The 19,531-nt window shown below is 42.5% G+C and overlaps 1 protein-coding gene across 1 annotated transcript in view; it reads right to left on the minus strand.

The window, feature by feature from the left end:
• Positions 1 to 1,760: 1,760 nt before the first annotated feature.
• The window catches only part of hacd2 (3-hydroxyacyl-CoA dehydratase 2), a 42,473-nt gene continuing 24,702 nt past the window's right edge, over positions 1,761 to 19,531 (minus strand). Inside the window, exons 4-7 of the mRNA XM_072579930.1 lie at positions 19,121 to 19,209; positions 16,462 to 16,583; positions 10,122 to 10,300; positions 1,761 to 3,753 (exon numbers count right to left, since the gene is read on the minus strand). Coding sequence (XP_072436031.1) covers positions 3,674 to 3,753; positions 10,122 to 10,300; positions 16,462 to 16,583; positions 19,121 to 19,209 — 470 coding nt within the window. The 3' untranslated portion in view covers positions 1,761 to 3,673. The remainder of the gene's footprint in view (positions 3,754 to 10,121; positions 10,301 to 16,461; positions 16,584 to 19,120; positions 19,210 to 19,531) is intronic.

The following is a 19,531-nucleotide window of genomic DNA, read 5'->3' on the forward strand; positions in this document are numbered from 1 at the left end:
TATTAGGAAGAAAGTTGGATTATTAGGCTTTATTTCAAGAGACTCGAGCACCAGTGTGACAAAGTCATGCTTCAATTATTTAGATGCTTGGTTAGACTGCACCTGAAGTGTGGTGCAGAGGTTTGGTTTCCTGAATTTAAAAAAATACATCATTGCCATAGAGGGAGTGCAGCAAAGGTTCAACAGATTTGTTCCTGGGATGGCAGAACTGTCCATAAGGAGAGATCGGACAAACTGGGCCTGTATTCTCTAGAGTTGCAGAGTGAGAGGTGGTGATCTCGTTAACTATTTTGTAATTTTCAAAAGGGATAGACAGTGTAGATACAGGTAAGATGCATTTCATGTTTGAGAATGTAGAACCAGGGAACAAGCAAAAAAAAAGTAAGTGGGATACCATTTAGGACCAGGAGTGTTTTTTTTAAAACTCAGCAGGTATGAACCTTTGGAACTCAAACTCCACAACTCTGATTAGACAGTCAGATGTACAGCACAGAAAGACCCTTTGGCATGGACAGGTTGAACCAACTAGATATCCAAAACTAATCTAGCCCCATTTGTCAAAATTTGGCCCATTTCCCTCTAGACCCTTCCACTTCATATATCCATCCAGATGCCTTTTAAATGTTGTAATTGTACCAGCCTCCACCACTTCATCTGGCAGCACATTCTATACTCGCACCACCCTCTACATGAAAATGTTGCCCCTTCGTCCCTTTTAAATCTTCCCTCTCACCCTAAACCCATGCCCTCCATTTCTGAACTCCCCACTCCAGGGAAAAGACTGTCTATTTATCCTATCCATGCCCCTCATGGTTTTATAAACCTCTATAAAAGGTCATGCCCTCAGCTTTTGATGTTCCAGGGAAAACAGCCCCAGCCTGTTCAGCCTCTATTAGCTCAAACCCTCCAACCCTGGCAACATCTTGAAAGGGTTCAGGAAAGATTTACAAGTTTCACAATTATCTTTCTGATAGACCAGAACAGCACAATATTCCAGCAGTGGCCTAACCAATGTCCTGTACAGCCACAATATGACCTCCAAACTCCTGTACTCAATACTCTCACAAAGAAAGGAAAACATACCAAACGCCTTCTTCACTATCCTATCTACCTGCGACTCCACTTTCAAGGAGTATGAACCTGCACTCCAAGGTCTCTCTGTTCAGCAACACTCCAGAGGACCTTACCATTAAGGTGTATAAGTCCTGTTAAGATTTACCTTTCCAATATGCAGCACATCATTTATCTAAATTAAACTCTATCTGCCACTCCTCAGCCCAGTGGCCCATTTGATCATGATCCCATTGTAATGTGAGGTAACCTTCTTCACAGTTCAGTCTTTGACTATATTTTAAATTAGAGATAGATTGTTTTATCATTATCCCCATATCTGTATACCATTGGTAGTCTGGGTAAAAGGCTATTCAAATCACCTACAAAAGTCAGATTGAATGATGGGACTTTGATGGGCTGAATAGCTTCCTCCTACGAAGCTTCTTTGGATGAGCTTTCTCCCTGGTTTTGCTTAACCCAAGAACATGGTGATATTAAACTCCTGGATTAACGACTTCAGGTAAACCTTACAAATCTGCTGCTGTTAATGCCTGGATTAAATTGTGTTTATAAATTTTTTGACCTACAGCACCATCTAGTGGTATCTTTGCCTTATCTACTGGTTACAATATCACTCACAAATAGACTGTCTAGGAAGGGGAACATAGCTTCCCCCTTAATCTACAAATAACAGTCCACAACATTGCTGCTGTTCCACAAGTTTAATTATAACATGGATAGTTGATCTGTGCCAAGGATGACCATGCAAACTAAAGAGTATTTCTTCGGTTCTGAGAGTACAAGATTAAGACAATTTAAATAGGTTATAGAAAATACTTCCAGGCCTAGGCATTGACAGAAAGCCTGACACCTTTACTACATAGCAAATTTGAAAAATTGATAAGAATTTTGGGGTTAAAACACAAGATGAGAATGAATAGAAACCAAACCATGCTCTTTTTCCGAGATGATTGACAAATTTGCAAACAAGATAACAAGCAATAGTGTTAGTGATTCTGTTACTTTTTCCTATCTACGCACCAACCTAGAGACATTTAGGAAAGTTTAATTACAAATACTCATGCAAAGAAAAAGTGCAAGTTTGAGAAAGCTAAGTGTCCTTAATTATAAAGAACAATCCCAAATATACAAAAGAACACGTTAAGATCTGTTGATACACGGGCTGAGCCGGACTTTCACTTAAAGCTTCTCTTAAATTATTTTCAAAATTACATGATCCAGTTATGGCCCTGTCTTGTCAATCTGCCCAGTTTTACTACAAACTGATTGCGGGAGTCTGGAATGGCCACCTTTCCTGGGAAGCTGAAATCACAATCTCAGTTCAGTCCTTCTAAAAGAGTGGCATCACAACATAAACTCTTCACAGTTAGAAGTGACCTTCATCTTTAACAATCAAAACAAAAACAGCAGATGTCTTGTTTTCAAAACATGGTTGGGTGTGACAAGTTGGGAGAGGGGAGTAAGGGTGGGAGAGAGCAGGTGGAGGTGGGAACAAATGAAGTGGATCATAAAACTTCAGATGGCATAGCTTCCACTTCGAGTTCTCAAAGGTTTGTCAATGAACTACACAGTCAGCAACACCAGCAGTATTGCCAGCATGGAGTTGTCAACGCTCCAGGAACAGGCTGGAGTCTCCAAAAATCAAAAAGGTTAGTTTCCAGGCCAGAAAAACCCTGGAGCAAAACTATAAACTGAGCATCAAGAGAACATGCTTCTCTCATGGCTTCAAGATTTCAGTTCATGCATTATAAAAAAGTCAGACGTCAGGGGGTTAAAGAGGCCAATATTGATTAACAGTCAAGAATCATCCAATCAGGGAAAGGTCTATTTGCTTTCTGATTGGTGCAGGAAGGCAGTGTCACAAGCATGGGCATGTCAGGCAGCCAATTCCGGAGGGGGTGGGGGAAGTTGGCAGCAACTCACAGCAAAGGGACCTTAGGAATGACTCCAACCAGGGGCCACTCAGCCAAGGCAGCTGAAATAAGTCCTCATTAAACAGGCTAGATTAACACAAATTCATCTTGGCATCTTTTCCAAGGGTGTTGAAACCTCACACACAATGACCAACTTTAAGGCCACTCTTCAACATAAAGAATAAAGGATTTTAGCCTAGACACTAAAGACATTTAGTAGTTCTCACCAGCTGCTGCTTCATCTCCACTTAGTGAAGCACATGAAGGTAGGGTCCCTTCTTCAGGCCCTAAGAGTCAATGGACTTTTCCATCCAGGGCAAAAAAAAAACAAAAGTAATGCAACTGAAGATTTAGTGTGCAATTTGATGTGTGTTTGGACATCATTCCTCAGGTCCTGTAATGAGTTCAGGAAGTTTGAATTTCCCCCTTTATGTTACCTTTCCCTCTCACCAAATGCACTGCCAACACAAACTAAATTCAGATTTGGAGAGTCAAGGTTCAGATGGTCAACATACCCTTCACCCTTTGAGTTGAACACTAGTCACAAAGATGTCCAATCAAAAAAAAAAATCATACCAATTGCTCAAGTTCATTAGGGACGTAACAATCATCCAGAGGAAACAGTCTGGTCAAGGTGCCCTTTGCCCTCAAACCCTCCCCCTTTTCCTCTATGAAGGGTGCTGCAGCTACTCGCTCTTCTTGCTTTCATCTGTGGTCAGGACCTTCCTCCTCTGGCAGAGCATATGGAAATAGAGCTGTGGAAAGACTGATTCACAAAAACTGAATTAGAAATGTAGTAATAGCAAGAGACCAATCTGCCCCTTTAGCCTATTCCATCATTCAATTAGATCATGCCTGACCTGTGAACTAACTTAGAGTTAACAAAAGATATTTAAGGGATGAATAGATTGATCTCACATTTAAGATTAACAAGTTATTCTCTTATTTGCTAAGATTCAGAACTTTAATACCACCCTTCATCCATATAAGTCAGTGTTCCCTAGTTTGAGGAGATGGACAGAAGACAGCTTTTTAGGTCAACCTCTAAATACTTCAACTACAGCACACTTTTACATTTCTCCCACTGTCTGTTAGGGGAGGACACCAATTGTTTCACTGAGTGGGACTAAAAGTAGTACATGGAATTCAATCTGAAGACAGAATGCATGAAACAAATCTAGGGAAAACACAAACAAGAGGGTATGCAAGTGGGTGGGAAAGGAGGGGTGTGAAGGAGGAGGAATTGAGACACTGGAATGTATGTCCACAATTCTTTGAAGCTGTAGTAGACAAGGGTAGGCAATCAAGAAGGATCACAATCTGCATTCAGGTACCTATGGAGGTCCCGCTGTAACCCTCTGCTGGCACTACACCTGTGGCCAGGTGAGGATGAGAAAATAATGGTCATTTTCTCTGAAAAATCATTCCACCTTTCTTCCACTGCTTCTCAACCTGGGGTACAATGCACCTGGGCCTGGGGATTATCTATTTTCAAAGATATTGTCACTAGGGAGCAGCAGAGCCTGTTGGGATACGCAAGAATATATTTTACATTTTTTTTAGTTCCAGCAGACAGTGGAGAGGTCATGAGGTTATATATTTGTGTGGTTGCTTTAATCGAAACACTACTCAGGTAATGTCTCCGACCCATTCTACTTTAACCAAAAAAAGTTCTGTGCGTCAGTAGCTAAAGTGACAAGCGTTTTCTTTTGTGTTTTGTTTTCTGCCCCCCACATGCCCCACCCCTCCAAGAGATCTACTTGGGAATTTAGAATAGTGGGAATGGAGGTTCAGACGGTTTAATGTTCCTCCTGCAGTGTCCCTGCTGACTTCATTTGTGATAAGTGCACCCAACTCCAGCTCCTCAAGAATCATGTTAGGGAACTGGAGCTGGATGAAGTTTGGATCATTCGGGAGTCAGAGGGGGTTATTGAGGGGAATTACAGGGAGGTAGTTACTCCACATTCACGTGAAGGTAGATGGGTTACTGCCAGGGGTAGGAAAGGGCACTGGCAGGCAGTGCAGAGATTGCCTGTGGTGGGTCCCCCAACAAGTATACCATTTTGGATACTGTTGTGGGAGACAACTCACCAGGGTAAGCAATAGGGCCCAGGTCTCTGGCGCAGAGTCTGTCCCTGTTGCTTAGAGGGGAAGAAGGAAGATGAGCTGAGCTCTAGTCATTGGGGACTCCATAGTTAGGGGGACAGATAGGAGGTTTCATGGGAACGAGAGAGACTCATGATTGGTGTGTTACCTCCCAGGTTCCAGGGGTTGAGATGTCTGTTTTTAGGATCCTGAGGGGGAGCACCCCCAAGTTGTGGTCCACATACGCAGGAAGAAAGATGGGGATGCAAGGCAGACAGACATTCACGAAGCTAGGGTGGAAGCTTAGAGCTAGAACAAAGTTATCATCTCCGGTCTTTTGCCCGTGCCACATGCTAGTGAAGCAAGGAACAGGGAGAGAACTGAGCTGAACACATCATTGCGGGGAGGGTCGGTTTTGAATTATTGGATAATTGGAGCTCTTTCTGGGGAAGTTAGGATCTCTATAAATAGGATGGTCTTCACCTCAACCAGAGGGGTACCAATATCCTGTGGGTGTGGGGAATTTGCTAGTGCTCTTTGTTGGGGGGAGGGTGTGGAGGTTAAACTAATGCAGCAGGGGGATGGGAACCTGAATTGTAGTTCCCGTGTACAGGAGGGAGGTGAAGGCCGGTGAGGTCAGGGATAGATTTACAAGGTCACGAGAGGGCACCAGCAATCAGGGTGTTCATTTGAAAGTGTGTACTTCAATGCCAGGAGCATCCGGAATAAGGTGATTGGACTTGCAGTGTGGGTTGGTACCTGGGATTGTGATGTTGTGGCCATTTCAGAGACATGGCTAGACGAGGGGCAGGAATGGTTGTTGCAGATTGCAGGATTTGATGTTTCAGCAAGAACAGAGAAGATGGGATTTTTTTTTGGGGGGGGGGGGGCGCACCATTGTCAATCACTCAAGGGTAATATTACAGCAGCTGAGATAACATTTTAAAACTCAACCACTGAGGTAGTTTGGGCTCAGGTTAGAAACTGGAAAGGAGAGGAGAGGTCACCCTGTTGGGAGTTCTCGCTCAGCCTCTGAATTGTTCCAGGGACGTAGAGGAAAGGATAGCAAAGATGATTCTGAATAGGAGCAAGAATAACAGGGTAGTTGTTATGGGGGACTAACTTCCCCAATGTTGAGTGGGAATACTATAGTTCAAATAGTTTAGATGGGTCAGTTTTTGTTCAATGTGTGCAGGGGGGTTTTCGGAGTATGTAGACAGGCCAACAAGGGGGAATGCCATATTGGATTTGGTCCTGGGGAATGAACCCATCCAGGTGTCAGATTTGGAGGCAGGTGAGCACTTTGACGATACTGACCATACATTGGTTACATTTACAATAGCAATGGGCAGGGATAAGTATATACTACAGGGAAAGAGGTATAACTGGGGGAAGAGGCAATTATGATGTGATTAAGCTAGATTTAGGATGCATAGGATGGGGAAGGAAACTGCAGGGGATGGACGCACTCGAAATTAGCTTATTCAAGGAACAGCTACAGCAGGTCCTTGATAAGTATATACCTATCAAGCAAGGAGGTTGTTGTCGAGAGAAGGAGCTATGGTTTACTCAAGGAGTTGAAGCTCTTGTCAAGATGAAGGTGGCTTATGTGAGGATGAGGTGTGAAGGCTCAGGTAGGGAGCTTGAAAGTTAAGTGAGCCAGAAAAGATGTAAAGAGGGGCCTAAGAAGAGTCAGGAGGGGACATGAGAAGTTGTTGACAGATTGGATCAAGGTAAACCAAGGCCTTTCATATGCTTATCAGGAATAAAAGACAGACTAGAGTAAGATTAAGGCCGAATGATAGTAGTGGAAAGTTGTGTGGGGAATCTGAGGACATGGGGAAGCACTTAATGAATTTCTTTTGTCAGTATTCACATTAGAAAAAGGGCAATGTTAATGAGAATATGGAGATACAGGCTACTAGATTAGAGGGGATTGTGGTTGACAAAGAGGAGATTTCTGCAATTTTGGAAGATCTGAAAATAGATAAGACTGCTGGTCTGGATGGGATTTATCCTCAGATTCTCTGGGAAGCCAGGGAGGAGATTCAGAGCCTTTGGCTTTGATCTTTGTATCATCCTTGTCAACAGGAGTAGTGCTAGATTGGAGGATAGCAAATGTTGTTCCCTTGTTTAAAGAGGGGAGTTGGGACGACCCTGGTAATTAATTATGGGCCAGTGAGCCTTACTTTGGTTGTGGGTAAGGTGTTGGAAAAGTTGTAAGAGATAGGATTTATCTAGAAAGGAATAATTTAATTTGGGATAGACAACATGGTTTTGTGAAAGCTAGGTCGTGTCTCACTAACCTTATTCAGTTCTTTGAGAAGGTGACAAAACAGGTGGATAAAGGTAAATCGGTTGATGCATATGACTTAAGACGTTTGATAAGGTTACACAGTAGGTTATTGCACAAAATACAGAGTTTTGGGATTGAAGGTGATTTAGTGGTTTGGATCAGAAATTAGCTAGCTGAAAGAATGTTCATCCTGGAGGTCAGTTACCAGTGGTGTGCCACAAGGATCATTTTGGGGCCACTGTCATTTGCATCAATGATCTGAATGTGGGCGTAGAAGGATGGGTTAGTAAATTTGCAAATGGCACTAAAGGTAGGCAAAGTGGTGGATAGTGCCAAAGAATGTTGTGGGTTATAGAGGGACATAGATAAGACGCAGAGCTGGGCTGAGAAGTGGCAAATGGAGTTTCAAGCAGAGAAAAAAAAAAGGGGTAGTTCACTTTAGTAATAGGAATGCAGAGTAATGGTCTAATGGTAACATTCTTGGTAGTGTAGATGAACAGAGATCTGTGTCCAGGTGCATAAATCCCTGAAAGTTGCCACCCACGTTAATAGGGTTGTCAAGAAGGCACGTGGTGTGTTGGCATTTATTGGTAGAGGATAGAGTTTCGGAGCCGCACCATTGAGTACTGCGTACAGTTCTGGTCACTGCATTATGAGGAAGTGGAAGCTTTGGAAAGGGTTCAGAGAAGATTTACTCGGATGTTGCCTGGTATGGAAGGAAGATCTTATGAGGAAAGGCTGAGGCTGTTTTCATTGGAGAGAAGGTTGAGAGGTGACTTAATTGAGACATAAGATAATCAGAGGGTTAGATAGGGTGGACAGGGAGAGCCTTTTTCCTCAGATGGTAAAGGCTAACATGAGGGGTTGTAGCTTTAAATTGAGGGGTAATAGATTTATGACATATCAGGGATAGTTTCTTTACTCAGTAGTAGGGGTGTGGGATGGCCTGCCTGCAACAAAGTAGACTCGCCGACATTAAAGGCATTAAAATGGACATTGGACATATATAATGGATAATAAAGGAACAGTGTAGGTTAGATGGCATCAGATTAATTTCACAGATCGACGCAACATTAAGGGCCAAAGGGCCTGTACTGCACTGTAACATTCTATGTTCTATTGACCCCCCTCACTGCTGTAATTCCATTTATTATTTCACACTGTTCTTCCCCTATTGAAGGGCCTATTGTCCCTGCATCTGCTTCTACAAAAGGCAAAGTATTCTTAAAGCATAGCAAGGTCCATGCACAGGTTACCTCTTAACTCCCTGTAACAGCTCTACTTAGTTGTCCTCTTTCAATTTATGCATTTAAGAACTGTTTTTTGTTTGAAGCTTTACTTGCCAATACTATTAGAGGACAGTGTGGTGGCTCAGGTGGTTAGCACTGCTGCTTCTCAGCACCAGGGACCCAGATGCAGACGACTGTGCAAACTCAAAAAATTCTCACATCTGTGGGGGTTTGTGCCAGGTGTGAGTTTCCTACCACAGTCCAAAGATGTGCAGGTTAGGTGGATTGACCATGTTAAATTGACCCATAGTATCCAGGGATGTGCAGGCTAGATGGATTAGCCATGGAAAATGTAGGGTTACAGGGATAGGGTGGAGGTGCCGAGATGCTCTTTGGAGAGTTAGTGTTGACATGCTGGGCCAAATGGCCTGTTACCACACTGTAGGAATTCTATTTCATGCCCGATTTGCTTTCTCAACTTTTCAGTAATTTCACCAATGCTTTCCATATTCCTTTGTTTTATGCAGTATAAGGCCTTGATATGTCTTCACTTCCGTCTTTCCTCATCGTCTTTTCTAAACCGGACACTTGGAAGGATGGAGTTTAAATTCTGGATATACATGACCAAGCTCTTTCCTATGCTCACTCAGAAACCTATTACTTCCTTGCTTGTTTCATAGAATAGAATGCAGAAAGAAGTTGGCAATGTGACTGTACAACCAACTTAATAGCTAACTCTACAGAACATGGGAGTAGGAGGTCATTCTGTTAACAAGTTTGGTTCACTATTCAGAGCGATCAAGACTGATCTGAATCCTCAACTCCACTTTCCTGCCTCTTCCCTCCTCCTCCTCCTCCTCTTCCCCCCCCCCCCCCATAACCCTAGATTCCCTTACGATTAAGGGTCAGTCCATCTCAGCTTTAACAAGCCAGCCTGACAGAGCTGTGAGATAGAGAGTCACTAATGTTAATTCCTCATCGGTTTTAAATGGGTGACTCCATACTCCAGTCCTAGATTCTCCCACAAGAGGTAAATAATCTCTCTACAGCTGTTATGCCACAGATGAACTTTATATTAATAAAGTTTCCACCCATCCTAACTCAAATGAAAACAGGCACAACCTATTCAACTTCTACTCAAAAACCCACAATACCTGGGATTAACCTAGTGAATCTTCTCTGGACTGCCTCTCGGACAAAAGCTATTCCCAGATGCAGTCTGACTAGTGCCTTGTATAGTCTTAGCAAGAACTCCCTAGTTTTATATTCCATTCCCTTTGAAATAAAGGCTAATATTCAACTTGCCTTGTTACCTGAACTTTGATGCTAGCTTTTTGTGATTCATGCACAAGGTCCCACAAATCCCTCACGATTGCAGAAAGGCACAGCACGTTCTCAGTTTAAATAATATTCTGCTAGTATATTCTTTCTGCAGAAGTGCATAACTTCACATTTTCACACATTAGATTCCATCTGCCAAGTTTTTGACACTGAGTACCGTAAATGATCAAACTGATAACTTACTTGGGATGTAGGAAATCATGACCAGGATCAGAACTGTGTAATAGTCAAAGGAGATGTTATACTTGTTTGGCAGGGTCACAGAATACAAGCCCGACCTTCGAACATGAGGCAGGGCTGCATATATTGTAAGTAGCTCGCCAGTGACTCCCATTGGATACAGTACGATGAACAGAGTGTATCTAGATGGGTAGGAAAAAGAGGGTGTTTAAACAGAACCTTTAATTACACTTTTCTTAAAGCATTGCACGTGCCAAACATTTCAGGGTTAGGACCTGCACATATTGCACCCCAACCCCACTGCCAGCGTGCATACACTGTTCCCCACCCCTAATGTTAGTGTCTGCACACATTGCCCTCAATTCACACTGTTAGGTCCATCACCATATCCCTTCAGAGATATGGTGAATGGAAACTGAAATAGACATAGCGAATCCCCAGATTGTGATGATGGATGCACACATTTTTGTCAGGTACATGAGGTCCCTATGCAGCCCTCCCAGACAAATGCAGAAGATTCCATATCACTATTTCAACAAGCAGCAGGGGAGATGTCTCCAGTGATCTAACCAATATTTATCCATCTTTCAAAGAAGAGATGATATGGTCAGATAAACAATGAAAGCTTATGGTACAAAACACCTCATTGCTGCTTGTGATAGCTTACTATTGTGCAAATTAGCCGCTGTAATTCCTACATTTCTATGGCAGCCACATTTTTAAAAAGTATGTCAGTGACTGTAGTGCACTTTGGGCCAAACAGCTTGTGAACTTTGCTATTCCAAGTTTTTTTTGACATGCTTGCTGAGTCTTGAGTTCTGGGACTGGTGGACTGTAACGGCCTGGAAAAAGACACCCAAGAAGGTACTGCAATGAATTTACAGCAGTCTCAAACCATTTGGCTAAACAGATTTAGGGGCGTCCTCTCATCCTTCCCCAGCGGACCACAACACATTTTATCAAGACAGGAATGTAAGAGAACTAGGTCATTTAGTCCACCAAGCCTGCTCTACCATTTAATGGGATTGTAGCTGATCGAACACTTCAATGCCATTTACATCCCCCACTCCCCCATCCTCTTAACTTTTGTGCCATTGCTAATTAGAAATATATCATTCTCTAGTTCAAATGTAGTCAATAACTGAGCTTTCACAGCTGACATCAAGAACTCCAAAGATGCACAACGTGTAAAAATAGACGTTCTCATCTCAGTCCTCAATGACATTCCCTTTCTGCCCCTGGTTCTCTGTTTCCACCATGTCTATCCCTCAAAATATTTTATGGGTTTCAATAAGGTAACCTCATTCTTTGAGACTCACGAGAATACTGTCCAATTGCCCAGTTTTATTTTTGTGGAGAAGTTTGTTGAACCAGAGTTATACTTCCTCTATGGCAATAATACCTTTCCTGAGGTAAGGAGATCAAAACTGCACATACTACTCCAGGTGTGGTCTCACCAGGCTCCTACAGAATTGTAGCCAAGTAGTCACAGGTTACACGAGCTCAAAACCTGTCAAACTGTTGTTATGGAAAAACTGCCTCTTTAGCTTCATCAGGAAAATGGTTTCCACACCTTCCTTTTTATTTTTAAAAGCCAAATCTCTGCCTCATTATATCTGGATCCCATTTTCAAACGCCTCATTTGTGTAGAGCTATCCCTTTAAAAAACCAAAATAAGGAAGAGGTTTTAAAATAGTGATGGAAAAGGATAGACCAGATCTAAAGGTTGAAGTTCTAAACTGGAGAAAGGCCAATTTTGACAGTATTAGGCAAGAACTTTCAAAAGCTGATTGGGGCAAATGTCTGCAGGTAAACGGGACAGCTGGAAGGCAGATGTCTGCAGGTAAATGGGACAGCTGGGAAAATGGGAAGCCTTCAGAAATAAGAGAACGAGAATCCAGAGAAAGTATATTCCTGTTAGGGTGAAAGGAAAGGCTGATAATCATCCAGCATTCCCTATACCTAAAGAAATGGAGGGCTTGGTTAAGAAAAAAAAAGGAGGAAGCATATGTCATGTATAGACAGGATAGATCAAGTGAATCCTTAGAAGAGTATAAAAGGCAGTAAGAGTATACATAAGAGGGAAATCAGGAGGGCAAAAAGGGGACATGAGATAGCTTTGGCAATTAGAATTAAGGAGATCCAAAAGGGTTTTTACAAATATATTAAGGACAAAAGGGTATCTAGGGAGAGGATAGGGACCCTCAAAAGATCAGCAAGGTGGCCTTTGTGTGGAACCGCAGGAGGTGGGACAGATATAAACGAGTATTTTGCATCAGTATTTACTGTGGAGAAAGACATGGAAGATATAGAATGTAGGGAAATAGATGGTAACATCTTGAAAAATGTCCAGATTACAGAGAAGGAAGTGCTGGATGTCTTGAAACGCATAAAAGGTGGATAAATCCCTAGGACCTATCATGTGTACCCGAGAATTCTGTGGGAAGCTAGAGAAGTCATTGCTGGGCCTCTTGCTGAGATATTTTGTATCATCGATAGTCACAGGTGACGTGCCTGAAGACTGGCTAACATGGAGCCATTGTTTAAGAAAAATGGTAAGGACAAGCCAGGGAACTATAGACGGTGAGCCTGATGTCAGTGGTGGGCAAGTTGTTGGAGGGAATCCTGCGGGACAGGATTGTACATGTATTTGGAAAGGCAAGAACGGATTAGGATAGTCAACATGGCTTTGTGCATGGGAAATCATGTCTCACAAACTTGATTGAGTTTTTTTTAAAGTAACAAAGAGGATTGATGAGTGCAGAGCAGTAGATGTGATCTATATGGACTTCAGTAAGGTGTTCAACAAGGTTCCCCATGGAAGACTGGTGACCAAGGTTAGAATACAGGGAGAACTAGCCATTTGGATACAGAACTGGCTCAAAGGTTTTTCAGACTGGAGGCCTGTGACCAGTGGAGTGCCACAAGGATTGGTGCTGGGTCCACTACTTTTCATCATTTACATAAGAGGATTTGGATGTGAGCATGAGGGGTATAGTAAGTAAGTTTGCAGATGACACCAAACTTGGAGGTGTGGTGGACAGTAAAGAAGGATACCTCAGTACTATGGGACCTTGATCAGATGGGCCAATGGGCGGCAGATGAAGTTTAATTTAGATAAAGGAGTCATTGCATTTTTGGGAAGGCAAATCTTAGCAGGACTTACATACTTAATGATAAGGACCTGGGGAGTGTTGCTGAGGCAAAGAGCTTGGAGTGCAGGTTCATGGTTCCTTGAAAGTGGAATCACAAGTAGTTGGATAGAGAAGGCAGCATTTATTCATCAGTGCATTGCATATGGGAGTTAGGAGGCCATGTTGCAGCTGTACAGGACATGGTTCCAATAGTGGCCCAACCAGTCTGTGCAATTTTTGGTCTTCCTGCTAGAAGAATGTTGTGACACTTGAAAAGCATTCAGAAAGATTTACAAGAATGTTGCCAGGGTTGGAGGGTTTGATCTATAGGGAGAGGCTGAATAGGCTGGAGCTATTTTCCCTGGAGAAGAGCCAGTGGGGTGACCTTGTAGAGGCTTACAACAAGCTTGAGAATGGGGATAGGGTAAATAGGTAAGGTTTTTCCCAGGAGTGAGGGCAAGTCCAGCACTAGAGGGCATAGATTTAAGAGAGAGGAGCAGCTTTCTCAGAAGGTGGTGCATGAATGGAATGAGCTGCCAGAGGTGGTGGAAGCTGGTACAATTACAACATTTAAAAGGCATCTGGATGGGGACATGAATAGGAAGGGTTAAGGATATAGGCCAAATGTTGGAAAATTCTAGATGCATGGGGCTGTGTGGTCAGCATGGACTAGTTGGACCAAAAAGGTCTGGTTTGTGAGCACTACATCTCTGACTCCTATGTTGATTAACAACAATGCAAAAAGCAAGGATTGAGAAGCACAAACACTGATACAGTGGCAGCTGGACTGAATGGCAGTACTTTGAAGACAAAAATTACATATTTAAAAGGAAAATTTAGGAGCTTTTGAGGGGGATAGTGCCCATTATCTGCTGCCAGGACACACCAACATCACAAAGGGGCTTTGGCTAAGACCAAAGTCCTACAACTTTTATTTGTGACTCAGACAAGCTGGTTAGGCACATGATGTCATGCTCCAGGATCTCCACTCAGTAATCATGCAAAGCCAAGTGAATGGCCCATAAGCCTTTGGCTGATGTGGGGCGAGGTCACCTCCCATTCCGTTCCTATGAAGTTTGGGAATGGCAAGTGGGTGAGGTAGAATCAAGATCAAAGTGGTGGTGGAAAAGCCCAGCAGGTCAGGCAGTATCAGAGGAGCAGGAAAATCAACATTTCGGACAGGAGCCCTAGGGGCAGGCACAGTGGCACAGTGGTTAGCACTGTTGCCTCAGAGCACCAGAGACCCGGGTTCAATTCCTGCCTCGGGCAGCTGTGTGGAGTTTGCACATTCTCCCAGTGTCTGTGTGGGTTTCCTCTGGTGGTTTGGTTTCTTCCCACATTCCAAAAATGTGCAGGTAGGTGAGTTGGCCATGCTAAATTGCCCATAGTGTTAGGTGAAGGGGTAAATGTAGAGGAATGGGTCTGGGTGGGTTGCTCTTAAGAGGGTCAGTGTGGACTTGTTGGGCTGAAGGGCCTGTTTCCACACTAAGTAATCTAAACTCAAAATAAGGAATGAGGCTGGAAGCCTCAGTGGTGGAGAGACAAATGGCAAATGGCACTGGTCATTATGTTTCAAAAGTTACTATGGCCACTCAACTGACAAGTCTTTGCAGGGGGCGGGGGCCGGGAGTTCATGCAATACAAGCTCCATAAATGGGTCACAGAAAGTCAAAATATAACAACCCAAGGGAAAAAACATTTTGGGATCCCTCACTGACATCACTTCCCCACACAGTGAAAACACATGCAGAATAGGAACATTCAGTAGTTAGCCTACTGCCACATGAACAGACAATAGCAGTCAATGGCCAGTTTTTTTAAAAAGGCAGCAGATACTTTGACATTCTTCAAAACCAAAACCGCAAATGGCCAGAAGTTAAGCAATTCCACTGTCATGCGCACACATGCACAATAACTGCTGTCTTACAGCATCTCTTGCTGACCAGACGAGAGTTTGCCATTAAGAGATGGTGGGAAAATTCCACCCCACAGCTACCTTTTCCATATGAATCACAAAAGGCTGCAAAGACAAGTAAAGAAAACCAAACTGCAAATGCTTGGAAATGCACAGCAAGGTGTCAGCATGTAAGAGAAAAACAAAATCCAAGGGGATAATTCAGGTGGAGACCTGAATACTCAGACCCCGTGATGTCATGGTAGCTCACAAACCCACCAACACACTAAAAGAGCAGCTAATGAACTTGAAAGACCCTATACAGATAAGCAAAACTCACGTCATTTACAAAGTACCTTGCAAGAACTGTAACAAACACTATATTGGACAAACAGGTGGAAAACTAGCCACAAAACGACATGACCCACTCTCACTAGTATCCTTACGTACAGATGAAGGACACCACATCGACAAAACACCCATCCTAGGACAAGCCAAACAGAGACACGCACAGAGAATTCCTAGAAGGATGGCATTCCAGCTGGAACTCAAACAAAACACAGACTTGGATCCCCTTTACCACCCCTGAGAAAAGAATAGGAAATGACATCACCATAGAAAATGGCACCAACCCAAGGAAACCCAGTCAAATAGAAAGCAGGCTACACCACAAGTGTTTCATTCAGGAGGTTCACTGAATGTTACCTAGTATGGTGACAAAATGTCTGAAAACTAACCTTCCAGTGAAGCGAACAAACCTACATCCAGAGGACGTAAATATTAAAAAAAAGGTGTTGGATTGGGTGCCACTCATTGGGTGTCCAGCTTAGAGTGTTGTTGGAGCCACACACATTCAGGTAAATGGGGAGTATTCTATGACACTGCTGACTTGTACCTTGTAGGTGGCCATATTATACCTTAATATGGAACTGCACTAAGCACTTATCAAAGCAACAGGAGAATTCATCATCATGATCTCCATGTACAGTTTCTTAATTAGTTTTCAAAGCTGCTGGTCCTTATTTGCCATTTATCTTGTATGAATACTTGACAGTCAGCAGGCTATTTCACTAAAGGGGGCATTATACACAGGACCAATTCAGTCATCACTGAAACACACTTCCACCAGGAGCCACTGGGCAAAGAGGAAAGAAAGGGGAAAAAAAGATAGGTGGCCTAAGCTAATTGTCCAATGCTTGATAAGGTCAAAAAAGATACTAGAAAAAAAAAGTTTCACAAACTGCTTATATTCCATCCTACTGCACAAGAGGAATGAATTAGTAAGCCATATCTCTTTGGACAAGAGATTTCTTACCTGGCCCATTTGATCACATAGGGCAGATGGTTCAGGAGGCTGAAGGTGTAAAAGGAATAGCGAACGATCTCAGTGATTGTCCACGCAGTGACAAACAAGAGCACGCTGTCTTCATTCTGCACCTGGAGGGGCAGATAAAGAAAACAGAATCAAAATAAGATCAGTAGCAGCACATCATACCAAGATGGAGATTTACCCAATTTTTGTACAGCATTTGCACAAACTAAACTGTGTGGCAGCAGTTAGGACACTGGCCTTACACTTAACTGAATTGTCTGTACAATGTCATTTATGATATTGGAGAAAGATTTACCCAATAATTTCAACACCTACTCTGTCCTTTTCCTTCTTCACACCACGCCCCTAACCTACCTTTCCTCTGATATTTATCTAGTCCACTTTTGAAAGATTATTGAAATTGCTTCCAACACCCTTTCAGGCACTGCATTCCAGATCATTAATCATTACATGAAGAAATCATACTCTCCATAAAAGGTGATTATTGGTTGAAATCTTGAATTCTAAAATGGAGTAATGATGTCTAGCTTTACAGTTTATTTGCATTTCTGTGTTTGTATTATGAGAACTTTAACACTGGAGGTGAATAGTTCGGGACATTAAAGGATTAGTAGGGAAAAAAAAGTTGGTGTTATTGACTCCCATTGCGAGGGAAGTTCGAACAATTCATAAGAATTCAGAATGCACAGGTGTATTCAGAGAGAACTGGACCACAATAGCAGAGGTTATTTGCAGGATGGGGTGAAAACAATAGTTTTGAGTTAATGTGAAGTCAGCAGAAAAAAGCTCCAGAAAAAAAGCTGTGGAACACCAGCCAGGCTTAAGGGTCTTGGAAACAGCCATCAACAAAAAACAGCACTGAGCCAATGAACAGAATTTGGATGAGAAAGGAAACAAATTACAACTGTGCTGATTGAACAAGGAGATTTAACATGGAGACAGGGTGATATCTCATTGAGGTTTGAACAGCTGTAGTGAAGAGGTTGAATCTTTCTATCTGCTATGGGAATAAGACTTTCAAACAGTTCTTGTATAGTTGTAATACAGGTAATTTTTTTTCCCCTTTTGTGAATAAACATTTATGATCTTTATTAAAAAGGTACATTGACAGCATCTTGTTAATACACCCACAGAATGAGGGTAGACAAAGAAAAATGTTTCATTTGTCCACCAAGTTCTTTCTGCTTTGTTCAGCATTATCAGCAGCTGGAATTGTAACAACCCTCTGGTTCTTTTTGGTGCCAAATCACTGTGCATAGAACATTAGAGTGCTGCACACGCGCACAGCTTACAGGAAACGTTGCTTAGGGTTATATTTCACAAGAGTTTAGAAGACAAGGTAGAACTTAAAAAGGACCCCATAAAATTATAACAGGATTAAACAAAGCAAATGCAAGAAGGATGATCTAATGACCAGTCCAGATCCAGGGTCACAATTGATGGATATTGTTCGATCAATTAGGACTAAGACGAAGAGAAATGACTTCACCCAGAGAGCGGTGAGCCTGTGGAATTCTCTGCTACAGAAAGTGGTTAAGGCCAAAACATTGAATGTTTTCAAGGAGTAGTCATTATGACTGAAGGGATCAAACAGCATGGGGATAAAGTGAGAACAAGTTACGGAGTTGGATGCTCAGCCAGGATCATGTTGAGCGGTAGAGCAGATTTGAAGGGCTGACTGGCTTGTTCCTATTTTCCACATTTTCAGAAGGAAGGAGACCATTTGACCCATTGTGACTTTACTCCTGCTCCTACTTTCCATATTTCTATGTAAAACAGCACGGAGGAAAAAAAGGGGGATAGAAAGGGACTCACATTCTTCACAGGACTACTGTGATTTCAAGCCCACATTACATGGCTGACTCCTAATGCAAGGTATATAGCTGTAGAGGCAGGCAATTAGAGACGCAAGAAAACTTGCATTACATATAACATAAATGATCATAATCACGGCAATTGGCCAGGGGCGGGGAGGGTTGGTTGCAGGGTAATGGGAGAGACATTTGCCACTTTGTACCTTGTGTAGAGCTCACAGGCTAAAGCAATCTGGATGAGCAATATGGCACTTACAACCTCAATATAGCAAATGATTTATAGCCAACTGAGTCTTTGTTTTTTGCAGGATTGAAACAAATTATTATTATTTGCACAAACATCAAGACCTCAGGCAGCAAATATGTGTTTCAGTGTTGGTTGTGGGGTTGATTCTGTGCAATTCTGGAAGAGACACTTGATCTTTGTTGAAAGCATGCCAAGGGGTCTTTTAAATACAGCCGAGGGGGTAGAACCATTCACACGCTAACAGTTATCTTATTCCTTTACCTTGAAAGCTGCACAGTGACACTTCAATCTAACAAGAGGTGCCTCCTTTCCACACAATTCCTACTGTTCTGAGACAAGCCTGGGATAATGCACTATCCTATGTTAGATTGGGGTATATGCTTCAGAAAACACTCAGAAGCTGATTCGTTAACTGCAAAAGTAATGAAGGTGCTGCAACAGAGCTTGATATCAGAGAAGGAGACTGTGCAGAACGTTTTCTATTACTGATCGAGGAAATTTGCTAAAATATTTAAAAAGCAGAAAAATGGGACTTTCAAATACGCACTGAAAATGATCGGTTGCACATTTCCCATCTTACCTGTTTGACGCTGTGTGTTACTGCCCATGTTAAAAATACCCTTGACATCACCTGGAACCCAGTCAGGACCACAGAGGATGGAACGATTCCTGTGAAACACCAATTCCCATTAACAAAATTTGTTGAACGGAGGTAGTGAAGCACTCCAAGACACTTCAGGCACAAAGGTGAATGGAACCACATACTAAGGTGCATGCTAAAAATTTCAAAGCACTCGATTTAGTCAGAAATAAAGGGAGGATGCAGGTATCAGGGACCCCACTAGCTAAGGGCACAACTGGCAACAGTGTGGGTTTGATGGTGGCAGAGTGATAATTGTAATCGAAAGACCATTAAAAACCAATACACTGGGGACAGGGATTCAAATCCCATCATGACAGCTGGCGGAGCTCAAATTCAATTAAAATATCT

This window comes from Chiloscyllium punctatum, chromosome 10 (assembly GCF_047496795.1).
Source record: "Chiloscyllium punctatum isolate Juve2018m chromosome 10, sChiPun1.3, whole genome shotgun sequence".
Taxonomy (NCBI): Eukaryota; Metazoa; Chordata; class Chondrichthyes; order Orectolobiformes; family Hemiscylliidae; genus Chiloscyllium; species Chiloscyllium punctatum.